The following is a 20,654-nucleotide window of genomic DNA, read 5'->3' as shown; positions in this document are numbered from 1 at the left end:
ATGATTATCGTTATTTCAATAGCCGCATTGGATGCTGTTTATTTCCCTGCCAGCTGGGTGTTACAGCCCATAGAAATGGGATTAGATCATAATAAATGGATAAATTATGCTTCCAATTACGACAAATTTGGCTGTTTATAGAGGCTACATGAAAGTGCCACATTAACTCCCCAAATCCCACAATGCACCCTTTCACCCATTTTTATTTCCACAGCTGATTCTTTTCTAATTAGCCATAAAACCCGTGTTAATGTCAGGAGTGAGTAATTCACAAAGGGGGTAGTGAAAATACAGGAAATGGGCATGGAGGACATGTGGAGGCTGTGCAGTATATAAAACACTTAGGATGCCAAGTGTCCCTTCCACCATTAGGTTTTCATTTTCTCATTTTATTCTTTGAAATAAATCCCATTCCAGTCAGGAAACACTGCCACGACTGTTTTTGAGGTTTTTCAGTGTTGGTCTATGAGCTCCAGAGGTGCAGGGACTTACTGTTGGTATGCAGCTTGATCTCTCTGACCTCCTCAATCCTCCAAGGAGGGAAGCAGCCGCAATGACAATTACACACGTCGGTTCCATATCCTGTTGTTCTATTACTCGAGAATAAAGTTTAAAGCTCCTTTATAAATAGAGCTCTGCTGCTCGTGCCTCTGTTTTTAACCCAACATCTGAGGTCACTGCGCGTCACATCCACTCACCAATCACCAGGCTTGTGGTGATTATTTAGAAAGTGAGTTGCCTCCGTGATGTGCATGGACGTAAAGTCGCGTAATTGGTTGCGGAGTGGAGTTTCTGTTAAATGCCTCTCCAGCTGAAGTGGCTCTCAGCACTACTGAGCTCTCTCATCCCCAAACACTGCAAGCAGAGAGTGAGCTTTTTGAACTCTTATAAGCTTTTTATTTAAAAAAAATTCAACTTAGTTTCTTTAGTTTCAGTCATGTTTTGGTCACTGTTGTGCGTAATTCTAGCGTTTGCTTCCGCGCCGGCAGATGCGCAAATCTCCAACCGGTATGTTATCGGATGTCCTGCACGGTGTGACAAGTCGATGTGTCCCCGGCTACCAGCGGACTGTCAGGCGGGACAAGCCCTCGACGCCTGCAACTGCTGCCCGGTGTGCGCGTCCGGCGAAGGCGAATCCTGTGGCGGCAGCGGGAAGCTCGGTGACCCTGTGTGCGGAGAGGGGCTGGAGTGCTCGGTCTCCGGCGGCGTGGCGTTTACAGCCACGGTGAGGAGGAGAAGCAAGACTGGGATTTGCGTGTGCAAAGCCACCGACCCGGTTTGTGGAAGCGATGGGGTGTCCTACCGGAATATTTGCGAGCTCAAGAGAGTCAGCCGCCGGGCGCAGAAGCTGCAGCAGCCACCTGTTCTTTTCATTCAGCGGGGAGCCTGCGGGAAAGGTAACTCTCAACAGCAACCCAAAACAAACTCTGACTCCATAAGACAGGGTTGGTTAGATCATATTTATTTATAAATTATAAGAGTATGAACACTATTACATGATTTAAAGTTGAACTCTAATAAAACCAAACAATCTGAGACGTTTTCTTTTTCTTCACTTTTAGCACTGATTTTTTTAAACTTGATGACATCTTCATTCTTCACTAATTGATCTTGAAAATGACCTCTAAAATCCTCACTTGACGTTTGTGGTCTGACCCTCACACTGATGTTGTAACTTAAAGCTGCATTCAGTGGCACACAATCCCCATGTGTGTAGGATAACAAGAGCCCCCATTCAAGCGTGCGCCCCTCTTGTTCCTGCATTACAATTAGAGTCGATCAGAGAACTGTTCTTACTTTTGTCTGGTTCAGTGAAGTCAGAGCAGCCTCCTGATGTAAAGCTTTGGATTATCTCTGGCATGTCTAACCAACAGTCACATGCCTTTAATCTGCTCTGCTTATTATAAAATTCAGTGGATGCCAGGGGTGTCTGCTAAACATAAACTGAACAGAAAACACTTATTAATTAATAAGTACTCATCAGTAGTGAAGTGAAACTACACTGTACTTTATCAGCGTCATGCGAAAAGTATTTCATCCTAATCAGTGGAGCTCAATCATACACAGACATCCTTCTTCCCTTCTGCTACTCTGTGAATCTGTACATTTTAATCAGGGGGTCATTTGTCATCATTAGTGCTTTAAAGATTGTGTGTGACGTACTGCACCTTTAAATGGTCGGATTCAAACAGACACTTGCACATTTGTGAGTCTACATATGGTAAAGATATTGTATCGTTCTCCAGTTCTGGTGTCTGCCTGTGTTTTACATCTGTCCATCTGAAGTGGCTGTCACGTGGCCCACAGCAAACTTCTGAACGTGGAGTCCCAACACCTGCTGCCTCAAACATCTATAACTTACCTTAGGGCTTGGAAACTTACGGCCCCTTCTCCTCCCCTCACAACCCTCATCTCCTTCCTCTCTCTTCTTTCTCTCTCGTAGTGTCTCTTCGTCTCTGTGTGTTTCTGTTGTCACACATAAATCACAGTTAACAGTTACATGAAGGAATGTCTGGCACTGATTCAGAGACACACATCTTCCTCTGCTGAAGACATTTTAAAACAGACAGGAGACTCAGAGGAAAACACAAAATTAGCAACCCATATTTTTGGGAAAGGTTTGCATGTACATCAGAAACGCTTGTGGGCGCAATGGTAGGGCAGACTGTATTGCCACATTTGTTTGTAAGCAAATTAAATGGTTAAGTCATTCCTAGGCAGCTAACCATGTCTGAAACAGAGCAATACTGTGGTGAGAGCTATTGATTTTCCAAGGCACCCAGTGAAAATTTCCACAGCTGCAATAAAACACAGTCACATTTCATTTGGCGCATCAGATGTGCCTCGGTACAAGCCGTTGCTGAATAATGCTGTCTGTAGCAGCAACTCTCCTTCTTTGATGAACTTTACTATGGGATGTGATTGGAGTTGTAGACTTAGATTTGCAGGGGCCGACGCAGAAAAGAAACTCGACCCCCTCCAAGTGCCTGTAACTACCCTGCAACTTGGCCCCACGTTAAGAAAACACATGCAAGTATTCTTTGCGTGATGTCATTTTGTGGCTGACCTGTAAAGATGGTCATTATGCACATTGTTCATTTTGGCAAGGAAAATTAGGTTAAACTTAGCTATGACTGCGATAGTGGAGCGTCTGATAGGAAAACAATTGAGACTGAGCCTTGAGTGTTTCGTTTACAAAAATTCCCCAGATTACCCATTTTTGACATGGAAGTACATTTAGGGAAAACTAATGTGAGGCATGTTCTAAGGGTAAGTAAACACATGATCGTCCATACTTCTTAATAATCAGGAAAGAATTTAATCCAGTTAAAATCCTAATTCAATGTGTAGCTGTTGTACTTCACTCTGCAACTTAGGCTAGTGGCATGTGCTGAATATGCACATTCTTACCCGGCTCGTCTCAGACACTCATAATATTAAAACATTGTGCATGTGTATTTGACCTTTCCTGGTTGTTCTATCAGTCTGTCTGTCTGTTTTTCTCATCTATTTTACTTCCTGTTTGAAATCCTTCAAATTGTCTTACTCATACACATCCTTTACACTTATGATTTTGTAAATATCTGTATGCATCTAATGCTGACAACATTATTTTTGTCATTTTTCCCTTGATAGCACACATAAGGCAAACAAACTTCACCTGTATAATTACTTGTGGACCATCTTAAAAAATGTTTCATTGCACTGACATTAATTCCCTGGGCTTCAAAAGGTTTCAAGTCAAATGGATATTGGAGGATTATCTGTGCATGTCTTTGTTCCTCAGACATATTTTTCTACTAGAAAATGTAGAGTAGTTTTGACTGGGACACACTCAGATGTGAGCACGTGTTTCTGGTTGTATTGTGTGGAGTGCCTAAATGGAAAAATAAAGTTCTTATAGTTGAAATAAATTAAAACACATTTATGAATTCAGACAAAATTGTAACAACAAAATACACATGTACACATAAGTCAGTTAAAATGAAAAACACCAGAATTTATGTATCCTTATCTTGTTTTAAATCATATACCTCACTTCTTTGAGAATTAATCCTGCTACAATAGAATGTGTTTTTTTATAGCTCTGGTGGGCCTCAGTTTGTCCAGTGGTAGAGCCGAGACTCAGTGTGTGAGTGAGACTGTCAGTGCATGAAAAAGAGAAGCAAAGCCCATAGTATTCCCATCTAGTTCCTCCAGTCTGGTCGAAAGCTGCTTCCGCCTGCAGGCGCCAATAAAACAGCGGGTATTATGTATGGGAAAATTGAAAAGAAAAGAAGCTGAGAACTTGAGTGGGGCCTTTATGGTGAAGGTCAGTGTGCAGTGAGAGGAGGGGTAATGTGTAAATGGGATGATGGGACTATGGAGGCTTTGAGTATGTATGTAGTATGTGCATGTTTGTGTGTGACAGAGAGAGAACAGAATGCTGAAAAAAGCAATCACCGTTATATGAAATGTATATTTTCAAATGCTGTGTTTGAATGGTTTTCCACCATAGGTTTTAGTTTCTTATCATAATTCGCCTTCGCTCTTCAATCGCTAATCTCAACTGTTAACCTGTTAAATCTCTAAGAGTAAAAGTGTAACACTTGATGATTTAAGTGTTTTTCTAATGTGTACTAATGTCCTTCATCTATTGTAAAAGTGTTCCATTTAATATTGCTTAATGTAACACAGTATCATCACTAGTACTGAGAGGGCCTAGATGTGACAGTCATTACAGTTTCTGTAAAGGATTCATCTGTCTTTCTTTGCATGTCTCTCTTGTGGAGTCCCTCAGGGTTCTGTTTATGGTCCGCTGTGATCAGTAGTTTTGGTTGAATTTTCAACCAGTGTTTCTATCAGTGTTAAATATATAAACATTAAATATAGTACATATTGCATTAGTACATACACTAGTTTATCACTTTAGCTATCTCTTTATTATATAGTGGTGACTGCAACTATAGAAAATTCAGCTGTAGATAAACGTTACAAAAGCTCCTTACAAAGCAATATGTAGATTAGACACTGACAACTTTGCATCTCTGCTTTTTCTCCACACTTCAGTGACTTTCAGGGCTTCAGCGTTAAGGATGAGTTAGTGTTTTGGGAGTTTAAACTAAGGCGACAGCTGCTTTTCAGTTTGACATCAGTAAGACGTCTCCAACAGTCTCCAAGTCTTTTTAAGCTCATCTCAAAAGTCAAATAATCTCAGTCAGAAATCAGTGAACAAGGGTTGGCTGATCTCTCTAACATTACTAAGCTGTGCTCTACATCCAACTTATGATTTCCCATCTCCAACTTGGAGCAAATTGTCACCTGTGGACCTATTAGTCTACTACCTTCATATTTGCTTTGTTGTTGTAGCAGCATGTTTCTGGCTGTAGCTTCCAGCATGTGTGTGAGGAGGCAGCACCCATCATAACATAGTGAAGTGAAAGCGACTGAGAGCCTATATGGACGCTCCAAAAACAACATCATTTCTGGACACTGGTCCTGCTTTCTAACTGTAATCTCATCAGATCTGACCATGAACTCCCCAGGTGTGAAGCTGGCACAAAGAAAATGTCTGCACCATTTCCATAACAGCTCTTTCTTACTATGGTGAGAAACACTACTGTAAGAAAGAGACATTTATCATATTTGGTATTTGATTTGTAACTTAAAGTTGACAAAGAAATCAGTGTATGTAAAGGTTTGGAAAAAAGCTGTTCATCATTTTCATTATGAGTTTCAAAATTTCAGTTTGTCCAGTACTTTTGTCAATGACCAAACACCTCCTGTAACCACATTACAGCAAGATGATGCTCATTCCAGGTTTGTGTTAAATTAACTGCAGATCAAGCGGAAAGTCTCTCTTTCCTCAACCCTTCACTGCAATCAGTGATATCCCAGGGCTTATGGGTGCCTTTGACTTTCTCAAATGTTGCACTCTAGGAGCATGTAATGACTGAAAATTGTCCTTGTGAGACAAAATAGTTTGAGGTATGTGGCAAAATAGGGGTTTGCAAATGGAAAGATGAAACGCTCCAAAGGAAAGGACTGAGGAGCCTTGATTCATAGCTGTGGTTAAACTGTCTTCTGGGTAGGACCTAATTGCCAGGTAAATCAGTCAACATTTCCTGACTTGCCCAGCTCTGAATAGTTGGTGGGATGGGTGATTAAATGAATTTGGCAGTCTTCATACATACAGTGAGAGTGGTGTCATACTTATGAGGACAAGTTTGGTCTTGACAAAAGACCTTTTGATGCTTTAAGATTACATTTAGTCATTTGGCAGACCCCAAGCAACTTACAAGGCAGGTAAGCATAAGAAGGTCCCGCCCAAGGACCCCTACAGGAGGCAGGCCATGGCTACACTATCCAGTCACCAGAGATTAACCTCTATTATTTAGAGTCTGTGTATATCCTCAAACAGGGGCTAAGCAAAGGTTTAAGGTGATGGTTAAGTTTTTTTTAGCACATTTACAGCCAAGGTAAATGTTAGTAAATGAGTGTCAGCCCTTGCCTAGACAGTCTCAACCATAGATGAACCATCATCTTTTACTTCTCCTTCATTGTTATGATAAAACACAGTTTTATTTGTTGGGTTTCTATTCTCACACCGCTCTTACATCATGCAGTATTTCAGTACATCTGTTGTTTGTTCTGACGTCCTACGTATGTGTGTGTTATTTCCAGCTCAGGACAACCCAGACAGCCCGAGGCACAAATACAACTTCATCGCCGACGTGGTGGAGAGAATTGCTCCGTCTGTGGTTCATATTGAACTTTACCGCAAGTAAGAGCCGTGCAGCTGTGTATGAGTGTGTATGCGAGTGACTGAAACACACCACAATTTACAGCCCACCTGTGTATTTAAGCAGACCACACTGGCACCTTACTCTCCACTTCAGTCTTTAAACTCTATTTCTTTCAACGTTTCACCAGCTTTCAGGCTGTTTTATCTGTGTTTCTCATCCTCTTCTGTCTCATCTCCACTCCGTCTATGGTTTGTAAAGTGGTTCTTTGAATGTCTACAGCACTCTGATTTCCATCTTTCTGTTTCACCACCCCCCTTTAGATCTGTCTCTGATTGTCTTCCTTTCTTTCCTCCTCCACTGTTGCTGCCTGAGGTTGACTTGAAAGCAGTTTTTCATTGAGTCTGACTCTATATTAATGCAGCAGGCTCTGTTTGGTTCCCCTTCTTGTTTTATGCATACCTATTCTCTCCAGCTTACATTTGAATACTTGCCTGCCTACTCTTAATGTTTATATATGTATCTCTTGTTCACAGAATCAGTGCACACCCTCAGATGCTTTAAACTTTGTTTGCTTTCAACTTTCAAGTCTTACGCTGCTATTACATCAGACACCGGCTTTGGTGTGTTTTTAGTTTGTTTTTCTAGGAGACCTATTTAAACAGTAGTGAAATTAATACCAGTACTTTAATTCCATCCTCCTCCCTCTCTCAAACTTCTCTTTTTCCCCCAACAGGATGACTTATTCCAAGCGGGAGGTGGCAGTGGCTAGTGGTTCTGGTTTTGTTGTGTCAGAAGATGGCCAGATTGTGACCAATGCCCACGTAGTCGCCAATAAGCACCGGGTGAAAGTGGAGCTAAAGAGTGGCGCCACCTACGATGCCAAAATCAAAGACGTAGATGAGAAATCAGATATTGCCCTCATCAAGATCGACGTACCGGTCAGTAAACATGTTAAGCGGTGACAAAACAGATCTGTCCTTTGGTACCACAACTCTAACTATCTGTATAGCACTAGTTGACAAAATATCTAGAAAGTAAAACGCTGATAAGGTGAAGTGTGTGAAAACCGTCACGTTTTCTGCTCACTTGTATTTGATGCTACTTACCTGAGGCAGATTTCCTTACTTAAACCTTTTGAGAAATATGCTTGTTCAAGATGAAAAGATCAATACCACACTCATGTCTGTACAACAGAAATGGAGCTAGAGCCAGGAGATGATTATCTTAACTTGGCTGGCAACGACTTGTGGAGACAGTGGAGACTCCAGGACGAGATGCGGCCTGGTTGCCAATAAATAATTAGCTCATGTAACTCAGAGTGAAAATACAACTGATTATTTTAACTTTTCTGTTTGTGTATAGATTAAACAAATGGCTTCAAAGAAAACATAAAGTCATGCGAATGGTATTGATCTTTTCATCTAACTGCTAGAAAGAAAGCAAATTAGGGTATTTCCAAAAGTGTCCTGATATTCCTTTTAAAAAACGAATATGATCGGTTTAATTAAAGCCAAAGAAACATATGGGTCCAATTATATAGGTTTTTAAAAACAGCTGGAGGGAAGTCTTTTTGTTCCAAAAAGAAACTTACAGAGATATATGTAATCTAAAACTTAAAACCTGTGGCCTATTTAAACAACAGATTTCTAAAGGAAAGGAAGGAAATATCTTTCTACTCTTTGCTCCACATTCTGTGTCTTATTCTCTTCACGTCCCTCTCTGTGTTTATTTCCTTGTCTGCTGGACAAGAGAAGAGGCATCCACATTATATTTTAATCACAGCCAACAGTTATGTGAAAAAATGTGTGGCAGAGAGCCAGAGCCCTTCGACTGGGAGGCAGAGCAGAGCATGGCTGTGTGACACAGCTGAATAGATGTTCACAACAGGAGCATAAAGTGTGTTTCAAAGACCTCCAACTCTGAAAAAAAGCCTGAAAGTCATAAAATATATCTTAACATTCTGGTCAAATGGCACATGTATTTATTTATACATATTTTTTAGATGTTCACCTAAATGTATTTGCAGCATTCCTCTGCATGACCCGATCTGCTTGGTAAACAACATCTGATTTTAATAAAGCAGGTTTACCCTAATCAGTAACAGCCAGATGTATCCAGGGTGTCATACTAGCAGAAAACACATTCAACATCACGAGTATTCTTGTTTTGTTAAGGCGTGAGAGTCATTGTGAGAAGTCTGAGCAGGTCGCCCGAGCCATGAGTCAGTGTAGAAATGTCAGATAACCTGTGGTCCCTTTGGAAAAGCCCCATGATTTAGATGGAATGGCATTTCTGTTAATGAGGGGAAGTTACAGTGTTCACACACCCACTGTGTACATGTCTGTGTGTGTGTGTTTGTGTTTGGGTGCATGTGTGTGTGATACGTGGAGCTAGTGAGAGTTAATATATGAGCAAATTAGAGGAAGAGTGAGTCTAATGAGAGAGCACGAGGACAAGCAGAGTTGTCATTTTGGATTACATTTAAAAAGGTTAAATATAGTCATCCAACCTTTAGCTACCGCATATTTTATTTCAGTACCTAAAGAGTAATAACTGAGAATTTGAGCTTTGAAACATGCTTCTTTTATTCAGGCACAGTATACTGCAGGTACAGATAACAGTGTGGTGTCAAAGCAAGTCTGCAATGAACTGTCCCCTGAGGACACATATTTATAAGCAAATTGCTGGTTAGTCGTACTCAAGTCTTGACCAATAATATGACGAATAATTGGCACAGTTATTTGATGAGCAATACAACTGCACGCTGCTACAACCACTTTCCTCCTTACCTTCCTGTCCTCCCTCAGTGTTTTTCCTGCTCTACTCCTCTTAGTGTTCTCTTTATTAAATGCAAACTAACTGCTCTTGAAGTCAGCACTTTAGAAGCAGGCACAAATAATCAATAAACAATTGCACCAGTTTATGAGTGAGAAGGTTTGAGATTTAAAAAGTTTCCTTGAATGTAATGACTTTGCTTTCTTATTCCTTTTCTGTGTGAAATTGGAGTTTATTGGTAGAAAAGCCCTGTCTGTTCTTGGGGATGTGGTCTACTCCTCAGCTCTGGGGAATACATTAGTCTGTCTACAGCAGCAGGGACTTCAGAGAGGAAGGGAAGGGGGGAAAATAGTGCACTCACTTGTTCATGTGAAGAGAGTATGAGAGAAAAAGAGAAAGCACGGGGGACAGGGAAAGAGGGTGTGATGTGGTCAAGGCCTGGAAAATGGATCCGTATGTTTAGAGGGCTGTGTGAGCTAATAGGCTAATGAGTGCACTGTGCGATATGGCAATGGCACAACAAGCAGAGGTCATCATGTTTCAGATTGAAAAAGGCCTCTCATTAACCTCATTCTCTCACTCAGAACTTGGAAGTGGACACGTCGACTTGGAAATGCTTTCAGTAAATTGGATGCACTCACTTTCACCTGGAAAGAATCACTCAGCTTCTAAAACTATACCCTCACAGACTTGGAAGCAACCATTCAGTGCTGGAAAGAGTTCAAAACAGTCAAATGTAGTGTGAACGTGAAATTTTCCATTTCATTAAGGATACTTTTATGACACAGCTTCTGCTATCATTAACCTTGAGTTCACCACATTAAAACTACCAGGTGAGTTTAATGTTGTGACTGATTGATGCAGGTGGTACTGCTGTGTCCACACTACTGATCACTGCCTAACTAATCACGTAGCTCCTCCTTTTAAGAGTGGCTAGTCACTAACTAGTCACTGTACTTAGTTTCAGAAGGCTTTTTGAGCTTTGAATTTCTCCACTGGTGTAAAAGGAGACCTGGATATAGGGCTGCCACTCAGCCTTGTTGCCAAATTGTCCTAGTGACCAACCTGGGCCCCATACACCACCATTATAAAACAGACATCTGTAAAACTGTTGACAGCACACTTCCAACTGCAAACAAGATAAATGACTCTTTCCATTGCAGACTTCTAATCTGTGATTAGTTTATTTTCCCAGACACTAGAAAAGCAGTTTGGATGTCAGTTTTGAATGTCTAATTAAAGTCTGTGGGCCCAACAGGACCGTGAGGGATGAAGGGAAAACTGTGCTGCTCAGTTTGACAGAAAATGTGTGCAAAGATACTGTGGGTCGTCTCAAAAAAATAACCCATTAACTTAACCCTCATGCTAATATCAGCTTAACTTTAAGTGTTGCATAGTGGCAGGGAAAACTGGAGTCATGTTTCCTGTGTTTGATCCCTTAAAACAATGGCACTGTTTGTCTCTGTGGTACCCATCAACTAGTATTAAGACTCTCAAACTATTCTCTCTGGGAAATTTGCCTGGTGTGGGTTTGGGTTGGGCTATTATTGGAATATGTGTGTGTGTGTGTGTGTGTATGTGTGCCTGTGTTGGTGTGCAGAAAGAAAAGAAAAGGGATGCGTCTGCATGAAGCCATGTGTTTCTGCAATGTTTACATTTCCCTACACGTCAAGTACTGACAGACAAAGGCAAACTTGCAATCAACTACTCAATTCAGCGTGTGTGTGTGTACACATGTGCACATGGATGGCTTTAAGAGAGCTCACTTGCTCCTACTGGGGGATGTAGAGGAGCCACTCTCACACTCCATTGCCAGTGGAAAGGCCCTTATTGTCGTTCTTTGGAGACAGGCAGAGGAGAAATGAATCATATCCTCCTCCCCTCCTAATGTATCCTCTCTTCTTCATCCCTTTCCCTGAAACAAAACTGGTTCCCATGCTTGAGGATGCATTTGGGTGAGAGAAAGCCAAGGAAAATACACACACTCTTCTGCCCTGCTGGGTCTGAATGCACTTTGTCATGGCGTACTTTGGCTTAGTAATTGTTTTCCAAGCCCACTCGACCGGCAGCAGCCCTGCCCAGAACAGTTTTGGCCCGTCTGTTGATGACGTCACTTCAAATGAATATGAGGCATCATAGAAAAGCTTCAAATCACTCACAGCTGTAGTCACTTTATTTTTACAGAACAAAACGTTTTCCAACGTACACCTGGTGCCACAGATTTTAAAAAATTGGTTTGAGATTCTTCTCCGAAATTGAAACCACTTGACGTAAACAGAGATGTGCTTGTTGTCCTCACAGTGTGGACATTATAAAGCATCTGCAGCAACACATTTACATGTGTAGAACTCACTGTGAATAGTGTTTTTGGTGCTTTCAGTGAGCTTTTTATTGCTACGGCCACCATTCACCACCACTGTATCATTTGAAGCAGATATCTCAAAACAAATTCAACAGCTTTTTGCATTTTGTATACTTACCCTTTATCCAGTAGTGCCTCTTAATATCTACTAACTCATTTATTGCATGTATCATAATCCACAGTTTGGTTATAGGCTTTAGGAACAGCACTTACAGGCAGGACTGCAAGGTTATAACCCTCTAACTCTTAAATACAATCCAGGGACCCTCTGAGTTGCTTGAGGAGATTCCAGTATGCTCTCTTGGCCATATAAAGAATTGTCTAGACTACAGTAGAACCACCCTAGACATATAAAACCTATAGAAATTTAGTACTACTGACACAGGTTTCATTCTTAAAGCTATAATCTGTGCACGCAGCATGCAGACAGTGAAACATTCATCAGTTTTCCAACTTTCATCTTATCTTATTTTAAGAGCTGGAATGTTTTCCGGCACATGTAGAGTAAGATGTGGGATAAATGCTGTAAAGGTTGCCAGACATCAGAGTGAAAAAGTTGCCGTAATGCTGTAAATATAACTATGAGCTAATACCTTAGAAAGAGGAATAAAGCACATACTGTAGGAAGCACAGGGACACAGACCTCACATCCTGTCATCATTGTGATTTGCGAAGTTCAAAGTTTTGTGGTGTCCAGCCAGAACCGAGACGGCCTCAAGTCCTCCAAGCTTTCATGCTAAACTGCACAGAATGCAACAGACACACGGAGCTTGCAGACATGTGTTTGCTCTTTTAAGACTAAACCACTCCCAACAACATATGGAAACCATAGCGGTTTCAAGTCATGGTAGTGTCAGCAAGTATACGGTTCAGCGTGATTTGAACATGTGGATATTACCTACAGTCCAGGGACTTGCTCAGTGGAGCGAGTCCTAGTTGATGTGTTGACTGTGGTTTTGATTAGCACCTACTTGTGTTATATTTATAGTCTGGGTAAAAGTCACTGTAAAATATTGCCCTACATACAGCGTCTGTTTCTTTAGTCGCCCTAACAAATAGACACAAGCAGGTATTCGTGCACACAGTCGCCACTGTCCCCTCTCTCCCACCTCTCAGCTTATTCTTCAGATCCTCAGAGTTGATGTTATGTACAGTATGAACATGCTGAATCCTGCCCCATTTTTATCTGCATTAGCACAACCCCGAGGGCTCAGTTCAGTCGTCAGCTGTAAAACCCTACACCTTAGCGTACGTATGAATTGTGCAAGTAGAACTTATAAAAGCATGATCCCTGCTTTGAAGTCACTTTTATGAAAAGAAAAGAAGAGCTTAAGTGACTGCATTTGAGCTTAAACGCTGTTTGGGTCACGTACTGACGCAACCGAAGCAGCTTCTGTGTCTGAATGTGTGTATTTTGAAATGGTCTGCCTGCATATCCAAGTAGTGCCAGGTGTGTGGGTTTTAACTTACAGATTTGACTATGTGAGGGTTCATTCCCAGTCAACCTCGTCTCTCTCTTCGTTTGTCCTTATGTGTGGCTGTGTGTGTGTGTATATAGTATGTGCCTTTAGGAGCTAAGCCACAGTTCTTCCCAGCTTGACTGGCATTAGCACCTGGTCTTCTCGCCATAAAATGGTGGCGTAATTAGTTAGTGTCCCTGCTAACCTAATTATGACGTAAATGCAACAGGCTGAATCAAAACTCAGTTCAGCAACAAAAGATGGAAAAAAGTCTGGAAATGTTCTGAGCACGTGGCCCTGGCGACTTTGTCTTCGGCCAAGTCAAAAATAACTGTTCAACCCTCCTTCTTTAAGTCTGATGCCCCACTTCTTCTTATCTAAGCACTCTAGAACTTAGAAAACATGTTTTTTTTCAAATGAGAGGGAAAAATCTTTGGCATCGTGCTGAAGTTCAACAACAACAATGTGAGTTTAAACACGTAGCTCTCATTTGAAGAAAGTAAATGCCATCCTCCTACACCTCATCAGACCAGACTCTCTCAATAGCTCCGGAGCATGTATGATGTGCTTCTTAAAAATATTTCTAAATTGGAGCTCTTTTGGGTCTCAAACCAAAAATATTTTTTGGTCACAGGCTCATTTCTGCCAACGGAGACTGAATGCATCAACGTATCAACACGTTTGAGTAATTCGTCTCACATTCTTAGACTCTCTGCCTGCGGTTTGTGGTGTTTGTTCTTCCCCTCTTTCACCTTGCCTCTTTCCTTTAAGTGTGGCTATAGTGTCTTCGGTTGAAGTAACAGTGCATCTTAACCTTCATCTGAAATAGCAGGGTGAGTCACTTGGGTGGTCAGGAGAGGTGGACTCACATGGCAAAATGATTTTCCACACGCCGTTCCACATTGCTGACTACTCACAATTAGTAAGTGATATGTAAGCTTGAGTCTTTTGCTGAGTTGGACGGTGTGCATGCTCAGTGTTTGTTCTGTCTTCTTACCTAGGTGCTGCTTGGTTGTCAGTGAACTGATGCATTTTCCAATGTTTATACATGATTTTTCTAAATGCATTGTGATTTTGTGTGGGTGTGTGAGCGTGAGATGCACAGAGTCGTCTATAAGCAGTGGAAAACGGCTGCACTGCATTGGGATTAGGTGCAGTTAAAGCTGACATTATGGCGATACAAGGTCTTCACCTGATAGCAACAGTTGCCAGGACACCACCAGTATCGCTGACTGTTATCGCAATCACGGTGACGAGCAGTGGCCAAGTCCTGAATGTCTTGGCACTGACTCACATCCACCTGACGTCCTCTCTCCCTCAGCTGTGTGTATGTTTCTCTTGCTTCCTCTCTCGGTCTGGTTATGCTCTTATCTCACCGTGTGAAGGGAGAAGTGGGGGTGATTATACACGCTGCTCCTCCTGTGTCAGGTGTCTCTTCTGTGTGTTTACACATGCCAAATAAATGTTTCCTGCAGCCACTGTGAGCATGCCATGTTTGCGTTTAAACTGTCATTGTCATCTTCTAATAATAACTTGCGTTAAATACACAGCCAAACGTATGTCATGTCATGTTCAACTGAATGTGCATGTCTCACATAGATCCTTTTGTCTGCATGTGCCAGCTTGTGGCGCTGTCTCAGTTATCTTGCAGCCTCCTCTGCCTCCTATTTATAACCCTGAGTAAACAAAGTGGATATACAAGAGAAGCACTTTTTAGATAGTGCTCACCTGCCATCAGGGCATCGGGTACAGTCTGTGCACAGACTCAACATGATGTGGCAACGTGTGGGCGCTGACTGTAGGCTGCCCGGCAATGATTATTTCATTCAGAGAAAGAAACTGTCATCGCGGATGAATAAATATATCCTTAGTGTCTGTCTGCAGAGGAAAGCTCTCTGTGGCTCAGTTTCCACTGGCGAGTGTAATGGGGCAAGTTTAAGGAAGAGGTTATTTACAGTTTATCAGTAAGTTTTCCAGCATCTTTGGTGTGTTGGCACACATTCGTCATTAGAAGTGATTTGTCAGCTGTGCTACACTTTCAGCTTTTGATCTGGATTATTAGCATTTTGAGTTGAGTTGTGTGACATAAATGCCACTTCTCCCTGTGATGGGAAAGGAGTAATTGTTTTTTTGTTTTTTTTTTTGGGTGTGGGAGCTTTGCCTTGCAGCATTGAGTGGCTTGTGTTTAAAAGATTTGTGGTTTTGCTGTAATTATTTCCCACTGTCCACTCATGAGAAGTCCTAAAAGCTTTGCCGACTGATTGCTGAGTAATTGCAGTTAAAGTAACTGTGAGCTTTTGGTTTTCTTTTATGGCTCGACTTGTTAGTAAAGTTAAAATACATTGTCTTTTGGGTTGGCAACGTGAGTCACCAAAACAACACAATACACATTTCCTATGACATTTTCTCACATTGGGATTACAGCCAGTTATAGACAGTCTCTTCTACATTTGATCTAAAGCTGCTCAACTCTTTATTAAAGCACCAAGTAAAGGCGAAGGAGGCTCTTGTGTGACGATTCAGACCTCCTGTTTGTTTCAGTAAGCAGCTGGCAGAGAGAGGGGCTTTCCACAAACACACACACCACCTCTCTGCAACAGGCTCTTAGTCCTGATTATAGAGTCTGACTCTGACTCAAAGTTTATATGTGTTGCGTTTTTTGAACGTACAACCATGTAGCCTATACCTTCTCACACATTCCTTCATGTTTACATTTCGAATTTAGTTCTTACTCATCTACATGAGTATTAGTTTAATTCTGATTTGCACTCTGAGTCCCCCAGTAAAATAAACATACTATCTCTTTGTCTTTTTACCATGCAGACCAACCTTCCTGTACTGTTGTTGGGCCGTTCATCAGACCTTAGGCCGGGGGAGTTTGTGGTGGCTATCGGCAGCCCGTTTTCCCTGCAGAACACAGTTACCACAGGAATTGTCAGTACGACTCAGCGAGGCGGGAGAGAACTAGGCCTACGCAACTCTGACATGGATTACATTCAGACTGATGCTATCATCAATGTAAGTGGAAGAAGATGTCAGTGAACATATACTTTGTTTCTCATCACAAACACAAATAAAAACTGATTTCCTTTTTGGTTCATAGTATGGCAACTCCGGTGGGCCTCTAGTAAATCTGGTAAGCTATTTCTTTATTTTGTGGCAGACAGAAAACATTTTTGCATTTCCATGTCTTCAAACCCTCATAATCACTTTTAGTTGTCTATTACCAGGCATTAAGTTGTGTTTTGCTGTTATAGGACGGCGAGGTGATTGGGATAAACACACTAAAAGTGACGGCTGGCATCTCCTTTGCCATACCCTCAGATAAAATTCGTCAGTTCCTGGCAGAGTCCTACGACAGGCAGTCCAGAGGTATGAGCTCTCACTGATGCAACTTATGATGTTTTCATTTTATTGCCTCTATTCAATCACCAAGACAAACTGTGGGCGGCAACTTTGAACACTGAACACTGGCTTCAAGAGTTGGACGCAGAGCTGGTGTGCACAGTAATACAAGTATATAATTTAGCACACCATTTTTTGTGCTTGTTATTTTTCATCGCTGCTCTCTTGATACATTCTTGGTAGAGTTAATTCCCAAGCGCTGTGGAACACCGTACAAACACGTGTATTTCATATGTGGCTGCCAACATGACAAAATTTGACTTGTCTGTATGATGAAATAACTAAAAACACTCTCTAGATTCAAGAAACACACAGGATGGAGCATGTAGTTTTGCAGTTCACACTGTCCTGCAAGACGTGCAAGATTAATGAGACGATGTGTGATCCACAAAAGTGGTCTAAAGTAATATTTCTTTTACTCATACATAGAAAAAAACACCCTGGAGGATTTTATTTTTTTTAGATCAACAAACAGCCTCATAAACCTAGAACCCAGACTGTCTCAGGCGAGAGGATGAATGATTGTATTTGTATTGTGTTGTTGTCCATCTGTAGGAAGAGCTGGTGCAAAGAAGAAGTATATTGGTGTGAGGATGATGACTCTCACTCCTGCGTAAGTTGCACACTTATGTTCAGTGAAATATCAGCTTTAAATGTCTACAAATGTATTAAATGATTCCCTTTGTCACGACTACAGCAACATTTACGTTTATACTTGTGTGGTGTTTGATGGCTGAATTGTGTTGTCACCTTTTCTACCTCTAGCCTGGCCAAAGAGCTGAAGACTCAACACCGTGACTTCCCTGATATCACCTCTGGAGCATATGTTATGGAGGTCATCGCAAAGACACCAGCTGAAGTGTAAGGAAGACATCTTGCTCACATGGCTCCAAAATTACAAACCGCATCCCCAGAAAAGTTTTCTAAAAAGTCAAATCTGTGTCAATTGGCTTGAACTTTTATTTACCTGCATACCTGCATTTACGTTTTATTACATTTTTAAGTGTCCCAGCTTTTCTAGAAATAGACTTGTAATGCTAAGGTTTTATTGAAGTACAAATGCATGTCTCTGACTCTTTCTCTGCAACAAGCTATTGTCTTTGGCAGTTTCTACTGCGTACATGCATGTAATTCACACACAGCTCTCATCGCTCTTCATGCAGCTCCCTCAGCTCTCTCATAATGAAAACAGACAGCATATTTCATATCCTTCCTTTATTCTATTGTGCACATAGAGGCAAACTCAAATACACACACAGCCTCCTGCACAACTGTCTTAGTAGAACGTAAATTCCAGTCCAGCGTGCCTGCCCCCCACTCTGACACGTCCTCCTCCTCCCACTGTCCCAGTCCACTCCAATCAGCCTCCACCACAATTCCAGCAGAGTGGAGCTCGGGAGACGCTGAGGTCAGCTGTTTCCTTCAAACCTCATGCAGGGTGGTTACTAGCTGCACTGTGGTTTTCCTGCTCATCCAGCCCACTCCAGAGTGGTCTCCTGTATAAGACCTTGTCAGAGTTTACTCATTACTTTAATCAGCCTGCTTCTTTTTTTGTATAATGACATTTCTGTGTTATATTTTAGGCTGCACTTTCTGCTTTTGATCTGACTCTGTCTTGTCTTGGTTTACGGCTTCTGGAAAGCTTGACCCTGTCATCGGGAACGTTCCATTTGCTGTGTTGAAGGCGTTAGAGCAGCTGAGTGTAGTGAGGGGAATACTGAGCTGCACTTGTGTAAATGGATGCTGTTGCAAGTGAGCGTTTGGTGCTTGCATGTGGCTGTGATCAAGCAGCTGTGCTGGAAGTTGAGCTTTTGATATAACTGATGGCAACCGCCTAGGTCTCTGTGTGATTTCACATTTACTAGTTTGTTTTTGTTTGTTTGTTTGTTTCATTATAGGTCTACATTTGGCCAGCATGCGTTTATATGCTTAAAGCTCCAACCTTGCTGCACTGTCCTGCCATCATAAAAATTCTTAAATGGATGCTGCATTTATTCACATTGGTGCTCACAGACCTGTAAACAAACCTGGTCAAAATACAGGTCAAACGTGTTTGTATAAACACATCTGTAGGTTAATAAATTATAAATGTGTTGTTTTAATAGACATGTGGTGCTATAGTGAATATTTACAGCAGACAGTCAGTAATAGAGTACTCTAAAATAAAAAGGATTATAAATGTGTAATTCATGAGTAATATGTATCATCAGTCATCTTTCTTCTCTCCTCCAGCGGTGGGCTCAAAGAGCACGATGTGATCATCTCGATCAACGGACAGAGGGTCTCATCAGCAACTGATGTCAGCACTGCTGTGAAGAAGGACGACACCTTGAGAGTAGTAGTGCGCCGTGGAAATGAGGACGCCATCCTAACTGTCGTTCCCATAGATATTGACCCCTGACCCTGGAGCTTGGTTTTTGCTTGTCACCAGCGAACCTTTTAACAAAGAGGGGCTTTACTGACACAGCCTGGACCTGTGGCCGAGGGCCAGTGACGCCACACACCCAGGAAAGTTCTGGCTTTGCCTTGAAAGGAATGACTTCACAGTTGTTCCAAAAAGCAGCACTGTCCGTTGATTTCCATTTGTCTTTTCACTTTTAGTCTTTAATGCTTTGATTGATGCTTCCACTGTTGGGTCAGAAACAGAAGAAGTTGGTTATTTCATCTTGTTTTTATCTGCTTTTTCTAGTTCTGTGTCTTTTTCTAAATATGGACTTTTGCTCAGTCAAGCCTTCCACTGCAATTTTAAGCAATTTAGAGACTCACTGTGCAAACCTTATTTGTATAATTGCTGTTTTCTAAACACCTTTTTAAAAAGTACTGTAGAATATTTTTGTTGTTTATGTGATGTATGCTGAGAATAAAAATAAAGGACTTCCTTTCTTTTGTTTTGACACTCACCATGTCGCCCTTCACATTTTCTTTGCATCTCAGTTCACTCAGTGTTAAACCCATATTACCACAAAGACACACACGCATTTTGAGATCAACCACAGGCTTATTACAATGCTTTCTTTGTGTGTGTGTGTGTGTGTGTGTGTGTGGGTCTGTGTGTGTGCGTGTGTGTGGGCCTGTGTGTTTGTGAGCATAATTTCTCTAACCATCGATCCTGCATACACACACAAGTGGGGACATAAAGCCAATCGGAATCTGGTTTAAATTTCCTTTTATTGCCTACACATGGGCTTGATAGTGGTCTGGTGTGATTGCTGGGACAGGGTATCTGCAGGACAACCTCAGAGACAGGAGTGTGAGCCAAACAGAGATCCGACTCCCAATGCAGTGGCCACAGCCGCGGCGCTTGTGCCAATACACTTAATGTTTTGGTGGAGATATTTGTTTACCACATACATTTTGGATGAAGATGACGAAGTGGGTCTCACGAGAACAGCAGCAACCACCACACAATACAAACGGCTTCAAAGAGGCCTCTGACCAAAAACTGCTTCGCTAAATTTAAAATCTGCTATGGAAAAACTGTGCTTAAGCTTTTGTTTTTCTATACCCACCAGAACTCAAATGAAAGGTCAGGTTTGCTGCACTGTCCACAGGGAGATGAAATGCAACTTCAACAGCTTTGTATGTATGTTTTAAAAGACAGAGGAATATATTTTATCATTCAGTGGTGCGGCAACCCAGTTTTACTTCTAAATAACCAGTGGATGTTTATCCTTCGCCCCTATTTTTCCATTCCAATACGTCACATGGAAGTAATATTCCTGAAAAAAACTGCTTTCACGTGAGTACAGGCCTGTGTCATAATACCACATTATTATTAAAGATCTATTCCACATTTGAAAATATTTATACTTGTTTTGGTTAGATGTTATCACATGCTGGGAACAGATATACATTTGTGGTCAAATGTCAAAGGGGCAACCTTTAAAACAAACAAAAAAAAAGGCTCTGAGACTGAACAGTGACAGC

General features: G+C 41.5%; 1 protein-coding gene across 1 annotated transcript; it reads left to right on the top strand.

Moving 5' to 3' along the window:
- Positions 1 to 789: 789 nt before the first annotated feature.
- LOC113158127 (serine protease HTRA1A-like) lies at positions 790 to 19,587 on the top strand. The gene is made up of 9 exons (XM_026353836.1): positions 790 to 1,397; positions 6,664 to 6,763; positions 7,459 to 7,663; positions 16,146 to 16,340; positions 16,426 to 16,458; positions 16,580 to 16,694; positions 17,283 to 17,340; positions 17,493 to 17,588; positions 18,960 to 19,587. Exons 1-9 carry the CDS (start codon positions 938 to 940, stop codon positions 19,126 to 19,128), a joined length of 1,431 nt encoding a protein of 476 aa, XP_026209621.1. The 5' UTR covers positions 790 to 937; the 3' UTR covers positions 19,129 to 19,587.
- The last annotated feature ends 1,067 nt before the right edge of the window (positions 19,588 to 20,654 follow it).

The sequence above is a fragment of the Anabas testudineus genome, chromosome 15 (genome assembly GCF_900324465.2).
Source record: "Anabas testudineus chromosome 15, fAnaTes1.2, whole genome shotgun sequence".
In the NCBI taxonomy this organism is placed as follows: Eukaryota; Metazoa; Chordata; class Actinopteri; order Anabantiformes; family Anabantidae; genus Anabas; species Anabas testudineus.
Note: the sequence above shows the minus strand (reverse complement) of the source record. Positions and strands in the feature narration are given on the sequence as shown.